At 42.1% G+C, this 17718-nt stretch overlaps 1 protein-coding gene across 4 annotated transcripts in view; it reads right to left on the bottom strand.

Moving 5' to 3' along the window:
• The window catches only part of tbce (tubulin folding cofactor E), a 62081-nt gene that overhangs the window by 17343 nt on the left and 27020 nt on the right, over positions 1 to 17718 (bottom strand). For all 4 annotated transcript variants that reach the window (XM_048530290.2, XM_048530291.2, XM_048530288.2 and 1 more), the window contains exons 4-11: positions 16574 to 16756; positions 14050 to 14138; positions 10717 to 10816; positions 6808 to 6910; positions 6657 to 6733; positions 6082 to 6177; positions 3580 to 3644; positions 2353 to 2417 (exon numbers count right to left, since the gene is read on the bottom strand). In XM_048530290.2, coding sequence (XP_048386247.1) covers positions 2353 to 2417; positions 3580 to 3644; positions 6082 to 6177; positions 6657 to 6733; positions 6808 to 6910; positions 10717 to 10816; positions 14050 to 14138; positions 16574 to 16756 — 778 coding nt within the window. The remainder of the gene's footprint in view (positions 1 to 2352; positions 2418 to 3579; positions 3645 to 6081; positions 6178 to 6656; positions 6734 to 6807; positions 6911 to 10716; positions 10817 to 14049; positions 14139 to 16573; positions 16757 to 17718) is intronic.

The following is a 17718-nucleotide window of genomic DNA, read 5'->3' as shown; positions in this document are numbered from 1 at the left end:
GTCACGGAGAGAGTGGTCTCTCCGGAAAGCAGACAGGGGAGGGGATGGAAAAATGTCTTGGGTGGTGGGGTCGGATTGTAAATGGCGGAAGTGTCGGAGGATAATGCGTTGTATCCGGAGGTTGGTAGGGTGGTGTGTGAGAACGAGGGGGATCCTCTTGGGGCGGTTGTGGCGGGGGCGGGGTGTGAGGGATGTGTCGCGGGAAATGCGGGAGACGCGGTCAAGGGCGTTCTCGATCACCGTGGGGGGAAAGTTGCGGTCCTTAAAGAACTTGGACATCTGGGATGTGCGGGAGTGGAATGTCTTGTCGTGGGAGCCTCCGCCGCATCTGCTCCCACGACAAGACATTCCACTCCCGCACATCCCAGATGTCCAAGTTCTTCAAGGACCGCAACTTTCCCCCCACGGTGATCGAGAACGCCCTTGACCGCGTCTCCCGCATTTCCCGCGACACATCCCTCACACCCCGCCCCCGCCACAACCGCCCCAAGAGGATCCCCCTCGTTCTCACACACCACCCTACCAACCTCCGGATACAACGCATTATCCTCCGACACTTCCGCCATTTACAATCCGACCCCACCACCCAAGACATTTTTCCATCCCCTCCCCTGTCTGCTTTCCGGAGAGACCACTCTCTCCGTGACTCCCTTGTTCGCTCCACACTGCCCTCCAACCCCACCACACCCGGCACCTTCCCCTGCAACCGCAGGAAATGCTACACTTGTCCCCACACCTCCTCCCTCACCCCCATCCCAGGCCCCAAGATGACATTCCACATCAAGAAGAGGTTCACCTGCACATCTGCCAATGTGGTATACTGCATCCACTGTACCCGGTGCGGCTTCCTCTACATTGGGGAAACCAAGCGGAGGCTTGGGGACCGCTTTGCAGAACACCTCCGCTCAGTTCGCAAAAAACAACTGCACCTCCCAGTCGCAAACCATTTCCACTCCCCCTCCCATTCTCTTGATGACATGTCCATCATGGGCCTCCTGCACTGCCACAATGATGCCACCCGAAGGTTGCAGGAACAGCAACTCATATTCCGCCTGGGAACCCTGCAGCCATATGGTATCAATGTGGACTTCACCAGTTTCAAAATCTCCCCTTCCCCTACTGCATCCCTCAACCAGCCCAGTTCGTCCCCTCCCCCCACTGCACCACACAACCAGCCCAGCTCTTCCCCCCCACCCACTGCATCCCAAAACCAGTCCAACCTGTCTCTGCCTCCCTAACCGGTTCTTTCTCTCACCCATCCCTTCCTCCCACCCCAAGCCGCACCCCCCGCTACCTACTAACCTCATCCCACCTCCTTGACCTGTCCGTCTTCCCTGGACTGACCTATCCCCTCCCTACCTCCCCACCTACACTCTCTCCACCTATCTTCTTTACTCTCCATCTTCGGTCCGCCTCCCCCTCTCTCCCTATTTATTCCAGTTCCCTCTCCCCATCCCCCTCTCTGATGAAGGGTCTAGGCCCGAAACGTCAGCTTTTGTGCTCCTGAGATGCTGCTTGGCCTGCTGTGTTCATCCAGCCTCACATTTTATTATCTTGGAATCTCCAGCATCTGCAGTTCCCATTATCTCTGATAAAAGGACAAACTTGCATTTATATGGCACTGTTCAAAACCATCAGATATCCCTAAATTCATTAGATACAATGAAGTTCTGTACTTTTAAAGTTTGGTGTTGCAACTAGGAAGTATGGCAGCCAATTTGTACTGAAAAACATGCTCCCACAAAAGTGCACTGCGGTAAGACTAGGTCCTTTCCTTCAGCGATGCTGATTGAGGGAAGAGGAGAGCCAGGAGAAATCACCTATGCATTTTCAAAATAGCAGCCAAAGAGTCTTTTACATCCATTGCAGAGGACAGACTTGGCCTTCCATTAAAATCTCATCTGAAAGACATCTGACAGTGCGGCACTCAAAACTTCCGACTGATGTGTAATCAGTTCTACCCACTGAATCACAGCCGAATATGGAGACACTGTATGTTTAGTTGGATTGTCCTAAGGAATTGAAGTAAAACAAACACAGACTCAAACAGATATATATTTGAAAAAGTGGATACATGGTCTAACCTTAGAAGGCTATATTACACAGGGAATGGTCACTTGAAGGGAAGAAATGGAAAAGGTGAGAAACAATTTAACAAACATCACTAGTCATCATGCATTTCTGTTGATTACTAACTATTTTTGAAAACATCTTTCAAGTGAACTGGACAAACATTGTAAAGAAAACTGAACAGCAACTAAAGCAAAATAGCAGCATTAGTGTGAATACAAGCATATTTACTTCCATTCCTCATATTGTTTGATGGAACTAAATTCCTAGAAATAGATTTACCTCTGAGATTCGGTTCTTGTCAATTGCTAGGAATTTTAGTTTTGGAAACATTGCTGTTTTACCATCTGGAAGAGAATAAACAAAATTGTGAACATTAAGGAAATAACGTACTTCACACTAGTCAACTAAGAAAACTCGAACTAAATTATGGCAAGCTCATGGCCCACTGCACTCTCTGTGTACCTACAAGGCACCAAGCTGCAGTTTATAAGGAGTTATCTTGTTTTGGATTCCATGCCAACTCAATGAAGGATGAATATCTGGACTGTTCTCCTTCTGGCATTCCTAGATTGAGCATTAGCAAGCTGCAGAAGTGGTTCTCAATAGATTTGAAACACCTGACGCTGCTGCATCAAATGTCAAACCATTCCTCAACTCATCCCACGAGTAGAGTATGGGGAAGAGAGTACTGCAATGAAATAATTGGGCATGGGCATTCTATTACTGATAATCAGGCAGTGATAGATAGCACTGAAGCCTAAACTTTATAAACCCTGCCTCTTTACAAATGAATACATCACTACCATTGTAAAGGTCAATAAAACCTTTCTGCCACAGAGAATTAAGTAACCTGTACTGTGGTTTAAAGACGGCTATAGTTGTGAAAGGGGCATTTAAATTGTAGCCTGTCAGATTGTTCATTAGTTGGCAAGTTCTTCCACTACTTCACAAGAGGGAATATTAAAACAACTACAGGTCAAGTTTAAAACCATCAGATTTAGAAGCTTCGATTTAAGAACAACATATCCACAATAACCCTTGAACCAATTCTCTGCAGAAATTTATAAACTTCTGCAATTTGGGCATGCTTCTCTGCAACAGAAATGATGTAATCTTCAGTATACCCGCAAGTAGGTTACAGCAAGCTTGAGTCCCATTGAACTCAGTGTAATTGCATGGCAAAGTTATAACAGATCAACAAGAGATGGCTCTCCAAATATCAATGCAGACGGCAAAGTAACTAGAAAGGGTACACAGCACAGTGGAAGGTCATGCTGAGTAGAAAATAATCCAACGCATGAATTAACCTGAAGCTTCCCAGTGATTTGATTAGGAAATACGCTACAAAGTGTGATAATCACCCATACAAGATAAGATTTGATAATATTCTTGCTTTTAACCATTATCTGGTACCACATAGGCTGCTAGCTCGCAATGTGATGGCCAGAGAAGGAAGGAAAATGGGATAAAACCATATATAGGTTGTTTTCATTAAGATTCATATACCTTGTTGAACATCATCAAAATGCAGTGAAGTTAACCCAGTGTTTGACAATATAAGCTGCTCCAATCTGAAATGGAAATGACAAAGAAAACTGAGAATGATAAATTAAGTTGTAGCACAAATGCAGATATCATTAAAGCAAGATTGTGATTATTAAAATAAGAGGGACATGAATAAGAATTAGAGTGTATGGGTTCCACGGTGCAAGCAGAACTTTAACTATTACAGGTAAGTACCACCAGTCCCCACATATTGAGGTGAAGAGATTGCTATACCCCTACCCCTAAAAGATAGTCACCTGGATAGGTCACTGTTGGTCAGCATGAACTGCCTCAGGTTTTAAGGGACACTTTGCTTTTTGCCTGCAGGAGACAGCACTCAGCACAACTCCAAGCAAATGCAAGAGGTTTGAATATTTTTACATGCAGCCAGATATTAGAACAAAGTGTATGCAGAATAGGGATCTACTAAGGGAACAAAAGGAAGAAAATGCAAAAATGAATTGGAGAAAAAGGAAAGAAAATAATTTACATTTCTACAGTACCACTTTAGACTGCAACATGTTATAAAGTACTTTTGACGTGTAGTCAGTACTGTAGTGTAAAGTCACACATAATTTACATTTCTACAGTACCACTTTAGACTGCAACATGTTATAAAGTACTTTTGACGTGTAGTCAGTACTGTAGTGTAAAAGTCACACAACAGCAAATTTGCCCAGACAATATCTATGAGCATTTGAAAGTGCCATTGGAAACTATCATGGAAATATAATTCAAATGATTTTTCTATTCATTCATGACATGAGGGCATCAATGGTGAGGCTAGCATTTAATGCCATCCATAATTACCTTTCAGAAGGTGAGGTGGCTTTTTGAACACTATAGTTCTTGTAAGTAATTAGAAAAGCCAATAGAAAACTATTATTCATCGTGAGGGGAACTGAGGACAAAAGTTGGGGATTTACGTTTCAGTTACACAGGGCACGTGAGAGACCACATCTGGAGTACTTTGGTGCACACTATCGGTCACCTTATTTCAGGGAGGATGTAAATGCATTGGGTGCAATTCAGAGAAGAGTTACTATAGTAATCTGTGGAGAATGCATGCATTGCTTTGAGAAAGATTGGACAGTCCCTTGACTGGCTCAAAGCTACAATTTAGTCAATGGTAACCCCCCAGGATGTCAGTAGTGGAACTAAGTACAAAGAACAAAACAGCACAGGAACAGGCCCTTTAGCCCTTCAACCTGTGCCAATACATTTTGCCCTTCCATACTAAAACAGTCTTCACTTACAGGATCCGTATCAGTCTTGAAACTTCCTATTCATGTATTCATCCAGGTGTTTCTGATTGCTGCTATTGTGTCCATGCTTTGTGTGAAAAGCGTGCTTAGCACATCTCTTTTAGACTCCCTTCCGCCCACACCTGTATCCCCTAGTAATTGACCCCTTTGCCCTGGGGAAAAAAGCCTCACTATCCACGCTATCCATGCCAGTCACAATCTTTTCAATGTCTAATAGGTCGCCCCTCAATGTCCTGCGTTCCAGTGAAAACAAACCCAGTCTATCCGACCTTTCTTCATAGCCAAAATCTCCCAGATCAGGCAACATCCTAATAAACCCTTTTTGTACCCTCTCCAAACTTCCCCATCCTTTGAATAGTGAACTGTACACAATATTCCATGTGTGTCCTCACTGAAGTTCTATAAAGCTGCAGCATAACTTGCCCATTCTTATACTCAATGCCCTTCCAATGAAGGCATGCATGCCACAGGCCTTTTTTACTACCTTATCTATCTGCACTGCCACCTTCAGTGATCTGTGGACTTGCACACCCAGATCCCTCTGCATATCAATACTCCTAAAAGTTCTGCCATTCACAGTACTTGACCTTCCAAAAGGTATAACCTCTCTGATGAAGGGTCTGGGCCCGAAACGTCAGCTTTTGTGCTCCTGAGATGCTGCTTGGCCTGCTGTGTTCATCCAGCCTCACATTTTATTATCTTGGAATTCTCCAGCATCTGCAGTTCCCATTATCTCTAACCTCACCCTTGTCCAGTTTAAACTCCATCTGCCATTATTCTGCCCATGATCTATATTCTTCTGCTCACTATCCACAACTCTACCAATCTTTGAGTTGTCTGAGGATTCAGCAATGCTAATGCCATTAAATGTTAAAGGCCTACAGAGTTAGATTCTCTTTTGAAGGAGATGGTCATTGGCCGGCAGTTAGTTACACAAATGTTACTTGCCACTTTTCCAGATTTTTCTGCATATGGACACATATTGCTTTAGCACTTGACATGAGACATAATAGAGTTACACACAGCTCTTTAGATTAATAGTATCAAATGCAGGTAGTTTACTTTTAAAAAAAACCTCTTTTATGCATTGCTAGTGAAAAAAAAATGAATAGACGGTCCAATGCAAGTAATACTAAAGTTGGGTTATATGTTACTATTTGATTGTGAATTTCAACACAAAGAAAGGATGTCAACTAACCTTGGCAAGTAAGCAATGTGCACCAATTGATTCTCATCAGCCAGTGGATTGGAGCTGAGATCGAGTAACGTCAAAGATTGAAGAACACCAACAGGCCTACAAACAAGGCAAAGTGTTGATGTCTCAATAAATGGGAAGGGAATAAATATGCAAACAGTAAAAAAAATATACATATCAGTTGCAGACAAAACTGGCAGCAATATACAAAGGTTTTCTGCTTTGGATTCAATTCTTAGATTCAATAGCTGAAATGTTAAGATTTAGACACAGGGTGATAAATATATCAAAAGAAAATTATGAACCAGAATCTATTGTTAACAGAGACAAAAAAGCTCAAAGTCCAGTCTAAAGTGATTGGTTTGGTCAGAGCATCATACTCCCATTTTGTCCAATCACCTGCACTTTTACTAACACCCAGTCAACTCAAAGGAGGTAAGATGAGAAAAAAACCAAAAGCAGTTGAGCTGAGTTAGTTAGGTAATGGACTGCTTGTGCCTGGTTACACGTATCACTGTCAGGTATTTCAAGGTGTCAATCTTGGTGCATGTTGAAAGTGGATTAATAATTAGCCTTACCTTTCTAACTCAGAAATGGCATTAGATGAGAAGTGGGCCCTTTCGAGCACAGGCCACATTGGGGCACATTCCAGGACCTGCAAAGAGAACAGAGTCAGACCTATGCCACGTCACGTCATTTTGTCACAGAAAAAGAGAATGCCTGTATTACCTGGGCCCACGTCAGTCCATTGTGTTGAATGGCTAATGCCTTCAGGTTGGCAAATGCATCAGACAGGGAGACTGGATTGGAAATAATTGCCAATTTGTTTTGACTGGTGAAACAAGACAGACAGAAAATTACATACGAGAAGGTAGAAAAACAATTGCCACTGGAAGCTCTTTCAGGAATCCTAACAACTCAAGGTAAGGAAAGCTGGATCACTGAGCTGGCAACAACAGTCATCAAGCTAAGGACATGTATGTTCAGTTGATAGAATGCCAGTTACTTAATCCTCATTACCCATACTGTCTAATCACATCTAATCACAAGACCATTCTTTACATCTGCACCCAAATGACAAGAAGAGCTCAATATGCAAAGGTATTGTCCATGAATCACGTGAGATAGCAGTGAATGTGAGAGCAGCCTCCTTCATTAAGCATTCCCACATTCTATGACTGCTGTCCAATTCCATGTAGAAAAATGGTCAAATCCTGGATAGATCGACGACCAGACTTGCAGTTTTGTCTCTTAAGGAAAATGCACTTCTGAGGGACTGCACAAACCTAATCTGCCTCATTACAGTGTTCTAGACAATGTCTGACACAGAATATAACTCACTGGCACAGGGAATTCGGCCCAACCAGTTAACACTGGCCTTCTCACAATCCTCTTTCCACTTCTCATCCCATAACCATATCCCTTTATACACTGATCCCATCGGAGTTCACCCAGTCTTCCTACAAATATGTCTATTCAATTCACCTCAAATACTCCAGCTGTAGCAGCTACCTTATGGGCCCTGGTTTGGACTCTTCGACCTCTATCCTGGTAAATCCCATCATAATGTTAAAAACCTCAGTCAACTTTAATCATCTCCCCACTAAATAAAAGACCATCAGCCTGGTCAATTTTTACTGGCAAGTATTCAACTGTAAGCAAAAAGAATTGTTGAATGAGATATTACAGTAAGCAGTTCAAACTCCACCTTTAATGAAGGGATATAGAGACAGACTGCAAGGGGGCATAAATGTGTTATAGAGTCATACAGCATGGAAATATACCATTTGGTCTAACTTGTCCACACTGACCATGATCCCAAACTAAACTAGTCCCAACTGCCTGCCTGTGTTTTGCCCATATCCTTCCAAACCCCTCCTATTCATGAACTTACCCAAATGTCTTTTAAATGTTGTAAATGTAACTGCATCCACCACTTCCCCTGCAACTCATTTCCACACACTATCCACTCTCGGCATAAAAATGTTGCCCCTGTCATTTATTATTTTTTTCTCCTCTCACCTTAAGAATGGCCCCCTAGTCTTGAAATCCCCCACCCTAAGGAAAAGACCTTTGCTTTTCAACCTATCTACGCTCCTCATAATTTAATAAACCTCTATAAGAGTTGGAAAAAAAAGACCAAAAGGCAGAGAACTCTGGCATTCAGTCAGGCACCTTGTGTGAGCAGAGTTTGAAAATCACAGGGCAGCTTGGATCACTGCGGCACCAACTCATCCGTCACCCTGAGCACCCAGGTCACCATAAAAGCATGTACTATTGCAGCTTACTGCACTGCAAATGCCATCCAGACAAACAGGTGCTTTTCCCTTTGCCAGCAGGCTTTTAGGTTAATAGTCTGGGGAGAAAAACTTTCTAAGCAGGACATGAAAATCATTATCTAATCCAAAATTGGTTATGAATCTGTCTTAAAGCTAGAAATAAAACCAACCGCTTTTCCAAGTATGAATGAAAATATATTGATACAACTTCTGACTTAACATTGCAAAGCCTCGGCTGCTGAAACAGAGAATGAGTATCCTTTTAACAGCCACAATTACATATCCGTTACAAATATAGAATTTATAATTTTATGATTAAATTAGATTCAATTAGATTCCCTACAGTGTGGAAACAGGCCCTTCGGCCCAACAAGTCCACACCGCCCTTTGAAGTGTCCCACTCAGACCCATCCCACTATAACCCACACCCCTGTACACTACGGGCAACTGATCACGGCCAATCCACCTAACCTGCACATCTTTGGACCGTGGGAGGAAACCGGAGCACCCGGATAAAACCCACGCAGACACGGGGAGAATATGCAAACTCCACACAGTCGGTCGCCCGAGGCTAATTGCTGTTGTTTTGGGGATTTCTGTTTAAGGTGAAATTGTAAGCTAACAGGGTAATAGTAATGTTCATTTGAGAGGACTCAGGACCATGGTTTAAAGTCTCACCAGAAACACCACCAACAAAGCAGTCCTCCCTGAATACTACACAGGGGAGTGTCACCTCAGGTTACACACTCAGGATTCTGCACTGCGGTTTAACCACACCATTTTTTGATTATCAAACAGACTAAACTGATTGCTCACAGCTCACATGAGTGTAGCCATAACCATGGAATTGTTTCATAAAATAGATTTCAATGCACATGTATATTAGTTTCATAAAATTTGAAAGTACCTTTATCAGAACCAAATAGAATGAATTACAATCCCATGATGCTGTTAAATCATTTATGTTCATGGCTGAAAATGTTTATATGGTCACTGGGCAGAAAGACCACTGAACACATTAGTTATCCTGATAAGGTTGTTGTGTCTTACGCTGATGATGGACAAAAGTTTGGACAGCCCTCAATAAACAGCATTTGATTAATAATAATATTGGAACAGGAATAGAGTCTTCAGGACTTCAAGTCTGTCCTATCATTCAATTAGATTATAGCTGATCTGTGTATTAATTGGATTAATCCACCCGGGCTCCATAAACCTTCATACCCTTGTCTCACATAAAAACCTTACAATCTTCAACAGCTTTTGGGGGTAATCAGAGTGCGTTAAATTTCCACTATCCTTTGCCTGAGGAAATGTTTCTGGATGCAGTATTGGGTGGCCTAGCTTGAATTTAGAATAGAACAGAATCTTAAGGTCATTTCTCCTCTCATGATCAATCATACAAGCACTTGTGAACATTTGGAACTTTAAATTCCAAAATGTGATTTTTGAAATACGACTGCTCCAACTAAAAGATATAAATTGACTGACTATTTGGAAAAGTTTCAAGAACACGCAGTAAAATTGACTCTAAGCCCTGGTCTGTGTGTTAACAGCCTGATGTACTAGTTGTAGATAAGTGTGTAGTGAAGGTCACAGTTTGAGAACAGCCATTAAACACCCCTACACTGTGGCGAAAGAAAGAGATAAAACTCATTTGCTCTGAGTGTTGCCAGTCAGCTACTATTGAGAGGAGCCAGGACTAAAAAAATCTCAATCAACCTGAAAAGTCAAGAATTTGAAACTAACCCTCAACCACCAATATCAACACTACTTGTACCATCCAATGTAAAGGCCACAATGTTGTTCTATCTACTCTTGTTGAGCAACTCAGAGACTTACCATATATCTTTATTTTAATTTTTATCTTTTCTGGACTCACTTCTTAGCACTAGTCTGTGTGTTTTCTTATTAATTTTTCTCTTGTTTAGTAACTAATCAACTCACTCTTTTATTCATTCAAGAAAGCCTGGTTAAATTGGCTCCTTTTTAAAATTAAGTTCATTTGGTTCTGAGAAGGGTATCCACAAGGGAACGGATCCATTTTTAAACTGACCTTGTTGTGACCAACTGAGGGGGTGGGTGAATGAACAGCAGTCCATCTATTCCTCCCACACCTGGGGAACCTAACAATTTGGGATATCCTGTCTGGAACCGTAACAGACTGGGGACAGCTGCCACAGACAGTTATGACATCTTAACCAGATGAATTTCACTTGGAACTGAATAATGCTTTATTTTCCTGCACCTAATGCCTTGCTTTGATTACAGACTGTCTCCCCAGCCAAAATGAAATCGGTTTTATAAATAAGAAGTTGCTGAAATTACCAGCCTTCAGTCACCTACGCAGATTCCATACCTGAGATCAAGGTGTTCAAGTTTCCTCAACTGTCGAGTAATTTGTGCAACCTTATCCCAGGAAGCCAGCAGGTTTTTGGCTAAATCCAGCTCTATAATATCTGAAAGAACATGGTGAAGGCAAAGATTTGATAAACCTGCCTTAGCTGCAGTCAAGGCATGATTCCACAGTTCTGCAATAACTATGCTGGGACCATGAACTCATCTCCTGTGAAGCAATATTAAGTTGATCAACTAACCTCTTTAAGATAGGTATGAAGTGTGCCTGAGGGAAATAAAGAAATAAGGTAAGAGCTTGTATTTTCCTTTAAGAAAATTAACCTCAGGGCTATCAAACTACATCAGAGCCAGTAGACAACTTTTTGAAGTGTGGTCACTGTTGTAATGTAGGGAACATGGTATCCAGTTTGCATGTGGTAAGATCCCAAAATCAGCAACAGAATTTGAAATTGAAAAGGTAATCGATCTTCACAAGAAAATGATCAAAGCAGTTACATCCAAGATCCCAGATAGCTTCCGTGCTTTTTACAGTGATTAGCTGACCATGCCAGCCTAGGAAGGCCCCAAATTAACTGCTCTCAGCCAGAGTAGCATTGGGCCTACTGCAGAACAAAGACAAGCATCATATCCAATTGATCCATCTGTTGGTTGAAAAAGTAAGTCCCCTTCAACATGTGTACACATTCTTCTCTCCACCTACTTTTCGCTGTCTTTCTGTGAGCACCACGTCTCATAAGGTCTCACTAAGCAACTGCTGACTCCACTGATGGCTTGACAGTGAACCATTTGGATTAGTTCCCATAAAGCTGATGCAACTTGGAAGTTAGGTGCAATTTCTGAGAAGTGCCTAAGATGGAGCTCTAACCATTGGTTGTGAGTAAACAAAGAAAATGAAGTATCAAGTATAACAAAGCGTGGGGCTGGATGAACACAGCTGGCCAAGCAGCAGCTCAGGAGCACAAAAGCTGACATTTTGAGCTTAGACCCTTCATCAGAAAAGGGGGATGAGGAGAGGGTTCAGAAATAAATAGGGAGAGAGTGGGAGGCAGACTGAAGATGGATAGAGGAGAAGACAGGTGGAGAAGAGAGTATAGGTGGGGAGGTAGGGAGGGGATAGGTCAGTCAGGGGAGGATGGACAGGTCAAGGAGGTGGGATGAGGTTAGTAGGTAGGAAATGGAGGTGCAGCTTGAGCTGGGAGGAGGAGATAGGTGAGAGGAAGAACAGGTTAGGGAGGTGGGGACGAGCTGGGCTGGTTTTGGGATACAGTTGGTGGTGGGGGGGGGGGGGGGGGGGGGGAGATTTTGAAGCTTGTGAAGTCCACATTTATACCATTAGGCTGCAGGGTTCCCAAGCGGAATACGAGTTGCTGTTACTGCAACCTTCGGGTGGCATCATTATGGCACTGCACGAGGCCCAGGATGGACAAGTCATCTAAGGAATGGGAGGGTGAGTTAAAATGGTTCGCGATTGGGAGGTGCAGTTGTTTATTGTGAACCGAGCGTAGGTGTTCTGCAAAGCGGTCCTCAACATCAAGTAGTCTCAATTTGGTTGAGTGAAGACTTTCCAATGTCTTTAAAACCTATGAAGATTTAATTATAGAATCATAGAGTTATACAGCACAGAAACAGATCTTCAGTCCAATTCGTCTATGCTGACCAGATATCCTAAATTAATCTAATCCCATTTGCCAGCATTTCACCCATATTCCTCTAAACCCTTCCTATTTATGTATATCCATCCAGATGCCTTTTAAACATCATAATTGAACCAGCCTCCACCACCTTCTCCAGCAGCTCATTCCATACATGCACCACCCTCTGAGTGAAAAAGATGACCTTTAGGTCCCTTTGAAATCTTTCCCCACTCACCTTGACCTCCCAGCTCCAATATTCAATGCACTGACTAATAAAGACAATCATAGCAAACACCTTCTTCACTATCCAAACTACCTACGACTCCACCTTCATTAGACACAAAGAAACCCTATTCTGAAACAAGCCATGGCCATACTTTCAATCTCCTAGGTCTTACACTCTGGAATTCCCTCCTATGCCTCTCTACCTTTCCACTTCTTCCTGAACTTATACCTTAAAAATCTAAAAATCTGAGACCAAGCTTTTGATCAGGTATGCAAGTATCTTGATGGGTGTCTCAGTGTCAAATTTTGTCTGAGAATACTCCTGTAAAACACCTTGGGACATTTTATTACGTTAAGGTTTATAATAATGCAATCTATAACTGTTTAATGATGATAAAATTCGTTAATTTAGGGTATAATAAAGTTTATGGATTTTTCTGCAATTTTAATGCATTTGCCATAAATGAAGCTCTAGCTCTTCTCTCAGCTATTGCTGGCTGCATGTCCTATTCAAATGAACATCAGCAGCTCTCTCTCTCTCTCGCTCGACCCATCCTTAGTTCAATGAGTTGATTTGAGATATTATTGATAATAGCCCACAACTATATGTACAGAGTCAAACAGGAGAAATCCTCCAAAACTTTGAACCCCATTTGTGCTCTACTGCCATCAACACTTCACCATATAACTTAGGCACCATTTAGGAGGAAAGCACATTGTGAGATTCTACCAATTGTACAATATGATGAGTTGGACCAAGCCTTCATCTCAATTATTGACAAGTCGGCACAACATTGTGGGCTGAAGGGCCTGTTCTGTGCTGTACTGTTCTATGTTCTAATATTCCAGTCCACTTGAAGACTTCATACGCTATGCATCACATATGCTGCATATCAAGATGCTATAGCACAAGAGCTTGCAATAACTAAAGAACACATTTTCTGAAAAGCTGTTACATAGAACATAAAGTGCAGAAATAGACATTTGGTTCAACAGGTCCATGCTACATGCAAGCCTTTCCCCAACCTACTTTATCCAACACTATCAACACAACATTCTGTGTCTTTATCCTTCATGAGTTTATCCAGATTCCTGATAAATGCATTTATGCTATTCATTCCATGAATTTCACATTTCAATCATTCTCTTGGGAAAGACATTTTTGCTGAATTCTTAATTAACTGGATTTCTGATGACTCTGTTATAGTTATGGCCCATGGGTTTGGAGTCCTGTCCAAACAAAATAATCTTTTCTTCATTTATCTATCAAACTCTTCCATAAAAACCTCTATCAAATCAAAATCAAACAGAAGAAAAGTCATGTGTATTCAGTCATGAAACTCCAGCCAAGTTGATACAAACCAAAGACTCTATAAGTGGCTCAGAAATATACTTTTGCTTTTGCATGTTTCTTTTTCTAACAGACAATATGTACAGCGTTCCTTTAAATCAGCATATGAATATTGTAAGGATACTTGGGCAGACGTCAGAGATCTCCTCCTCTTCACTGACATGGCTCACTTGACACCCACTGACTGAAACAATCAATAGCGCATCAAACCACCTGTATATCAGACAGACAGAAAAGATTGGATATGGTTGGAACTTCTGCTGACCTACAACAGGGCAGCTCTTGTTTAAAGACATTTGCTTTCAATTAAATGATATTTAACCATGTGAGAAGCAGTTTAAAATATCTCACATTTCTCATCACTTTGGTTTCCTGGTGTGGACAGAGATGATTTATGTTCAGAGTACATGTAATGTGACTATGAAGTATAACTTCACCTATGCACATCTATTTAATGGTTAACTTCTATGACGAGACTGGTCTGCTTTCAGAGCCTGGCTCTAAAAATATTGTCAGGTTTTCTTTGATACAACTGGGTATTCCTAGTGACAGATTATTCTTAATATTACAGCAAATGGTTTGGACCTAGACATGACAATACTGCAGCTCTGTGGTTCGGAGTACAGTTAGGCCTATTCTCATTCATTCTCTCACTCAAAATATAGTGCAGGGAAAACCATGGACATACAGTCAGTAATGGACAGAAAATCCAGCCTGACCCACACAACAGCGTAACAGTACAAACACTCCAATTAGTCACTGAGTCACAGAGATATACAGCACAGAAACAGACAAACTTGTCCAAGCCAACCGATATCCTATATAAATCTAGTCCCACTTGCCAGCATTTGGCCCTTATCCTTCTAAACCCTTCCTATTCATATACCTTTCCAGAGCCTTTAAAGTGTTGTAATCGTACCAGCCTCCACCACTTCCTCCAGCAGTTTCTTTCATATACACACCACCCTCTGCGTGAAAAAATTGCCCCTTAGGTCCCTTTTATATCTTTTCCCTCTCACCCTAAACATATTCCCTCTAGTTTTGAACTCTCCCACGCCGGGTAAAGAACTTGCCTATTTACCCTATCCATACCTCTTTGACTGCCAGGTAAGGTGGAAATATAGATTAATAATCCAGGCCACTTAATGAGAAAGAAAATCTCATTGTGCATTTAGCGTCTTTTCCAAAAACTGATATGCTTCAACCCCAGTTAGATATCGGGCAACAGATTCTGCAGCCTATCCCCTACAGATGGACCTATGATCCGAGCCTGTTTAGAACAGCAAGGTTGCTGGAGGAAGGCGGAATACAATCCCTTATGGTTTAATATAGGAGGAAGCAAACTGGGTCTGATTCCGACCTGGTAGTTCAGCATGGGATAACACCAATCTCATGTATTCCATAAGAAAGAGTGGAATGGATGACCAACTTCTGGTCATCCTCATGGGAAAGGAGGGTGGGTGCCCAGCTCAGAAAATCTGCTAGGGATGAGAAGACCTAAAGAAATAGGAACAGGAGTAGGCTGTTTGGCCCCTCGGGGCTGCTTTACCAATCAATAGGATCGTAGATGATCCAACATTCTTCATGTTCACTTTCCTAACCCTTGATTCCCACACTCATTAAGAATCTACGTACCTCAGCCGTAAGTATGCACAAGGATCCTAACTCCACAGCTCTGTGGTGAGGAGTCTTAAAGACTCACAACCCTCTGTGAGAAGAAATTTCTCCTCATCTTGGTCTTTAATTGGTGCCCCTTTATTCCGAGCCTATGCCCTCTGGTCCAAAGATGGGAAGTGCTCTCTCAGTATTTACCCTGTCAAACTCCTTAAGAATCCTATATGTTTCAGTGAGATCACCTCATTCTTCTAGAGTTCCTATCTATCTACCCTTTGTTCATAAGACAATCCTTCCATACCAGGGAGCATACCTGTGACAGTTCCTCTGAACAGCCTCCAATGAAATGATTCCATTAGCTTTCCTGGTTACATGCTGCACCTATGTGCTAGCTTTGAGTGTTTCATGTTCAACTACCCCCAAGTCCCGCTGTGTTGAAACTTCCTGCAACTTTTCTTCATTTAAATAATACTGTTCTTATATGCTCTGCCAAAATGAACAACTTCACATCTTCCCACAGCACATTCTAACTTTTTGCCCACTTACGTAACCTATCAAAATCTCTCTGCAAACCTTGTATCCCTCTTGCGACCTGCTTTTCCACCTATTTTTGTGTCACCTGCAATTTTGGTTACTGTACATTCACTTTCTTCCTCCAGTCTGTAGTATATATATATATATATTGCAAACAGTTGTTTACTGATCCCTGTGCAAGTATTATTTATATTACTTATGGAAGGAGCATTTCCAACATGACCGTGCACCTCAGAACACACTGAATCACCATCACTCGTCTGCTTCAACAATACAAGGCCCTAAGTTGTTCCATTCTGCCATAGCAGTAGCTGAAATAATTTGTTATTATGTTTGGTTCATTTGGTCTCGGTTTCCAGATTCAGTGCAGCAACTGTATTTGTGAATGTTTTTCCTTCTTATGTGCATGGTACATCCTGTGTTTTGAAGAATGGTGAGTCTTTCAAAGAGCCATGATAAAACGCGTGGCCTCCCCCTGCTCTGTGCCATTCTGCAATTACCTTTGTTTAACGTCTTGGCTTCCCAAGAATTCAATAGGTTTCTTGCCCCAGCGAAGTGGATTGCCCCGGCAGTCCTGTATTCCTTGATTGCCCTCCTGGCCATAGCGGTCCCTCACTGCTGTGAGAAAATCAACTCCAAAGTTTGCCTTTTGAGGGCGAATGAACGAGCCACCTGTGGGGTGACTGAGACAAAAAGTTTATCTCTCAGTCATTGCTCTCCTTCTAAATCAGGACCCAGAGATCACTCCAATTCTGAGCAATTCCCCAGTTTCCCTCCTCCCCTTCCTTTCCTGTTCCTAAAAAAACAGAGAGAAAGCAGTCAGGATCTAGAAGTTTTGCTCACCAGCAGGTCAGGAGATGACAACACAGATGGGTGGCAAGCTGGGAAACAACAAGATTATGTACAGGAGAGGGAAAGAAGAAAGTATCTCTGTTTTAATGTGAATACTAAGGAAAAGATTGTTATTAATAATCTGTTAAGGAATGGTAACATCATTGCTTTACTTATAGTAATCAAGAAAACAGGAATTCAAGCCCCACCATGAACAGCATGAAAATTTGACTTCATTTTAAAACCTGGAAATATAAAGTTGGTCTTGCTAAAAGAGTTTGTGAAGCTGTTGCATTTTTTCATAAAACTCAGCTGATTCATCAATGTTCCTTAGGTAAGGAAAGTTGCGCTGCCTTTATTGGTCTGGACCTATATCTAACTTCAAATTCAACATCCACACACACCAATACCACCCCCACCGCACCAAGTAAGCACAGCAGACTCAGCTGACATATTATCAGAGAAAAACCTGAAAGAACTGCGGGTGCTGTAAATCAGGGACAACAACAAAGTTGCTGGAAAAGCTCAGCAGGTCTGCCAGCATCAATGAAGGAAAAAACAGAGTTAACGTTTCGAGTCTGGTGACCCTTCCTCAGAACGGAGAAGCCTTCATACCAGACAGTCCCAGTCTCCAGATATCTAGTATCAATACAGTGACAGTGTAACATGAGATCACCCTTTGGAAAAATTGATGTAATCCTACAAGCTGCCTTGTCAGAATGCAAACCATGAACAGGCTGCGTATCCATTGTGACTTCTACAACAAAGCGCTACATACCCGCACACCACAAATTTCCTGCAATATTTTTGAAAT

Source organism: Stegostoma tigrinum, chromosome 4 (assembly GCF_030684315.1).
Source record: "Stegostoma tigrinum isolate sSteTig4 chromosome 4, sSteTig4.hap1, whole genome shotgun sequence".
Taxonomy (NCBI): Eukaryota; Metazoa; Chordata; class Chondrichthyes; order Orectolobiformes; family Stegostomatidae; genus Stegostoma; species Stegostoma tigrinum.
Note: the sequence above shows the minus strand (reverse complement) of the source record. Positions and strands in the feature narration are given on the sequence as shown.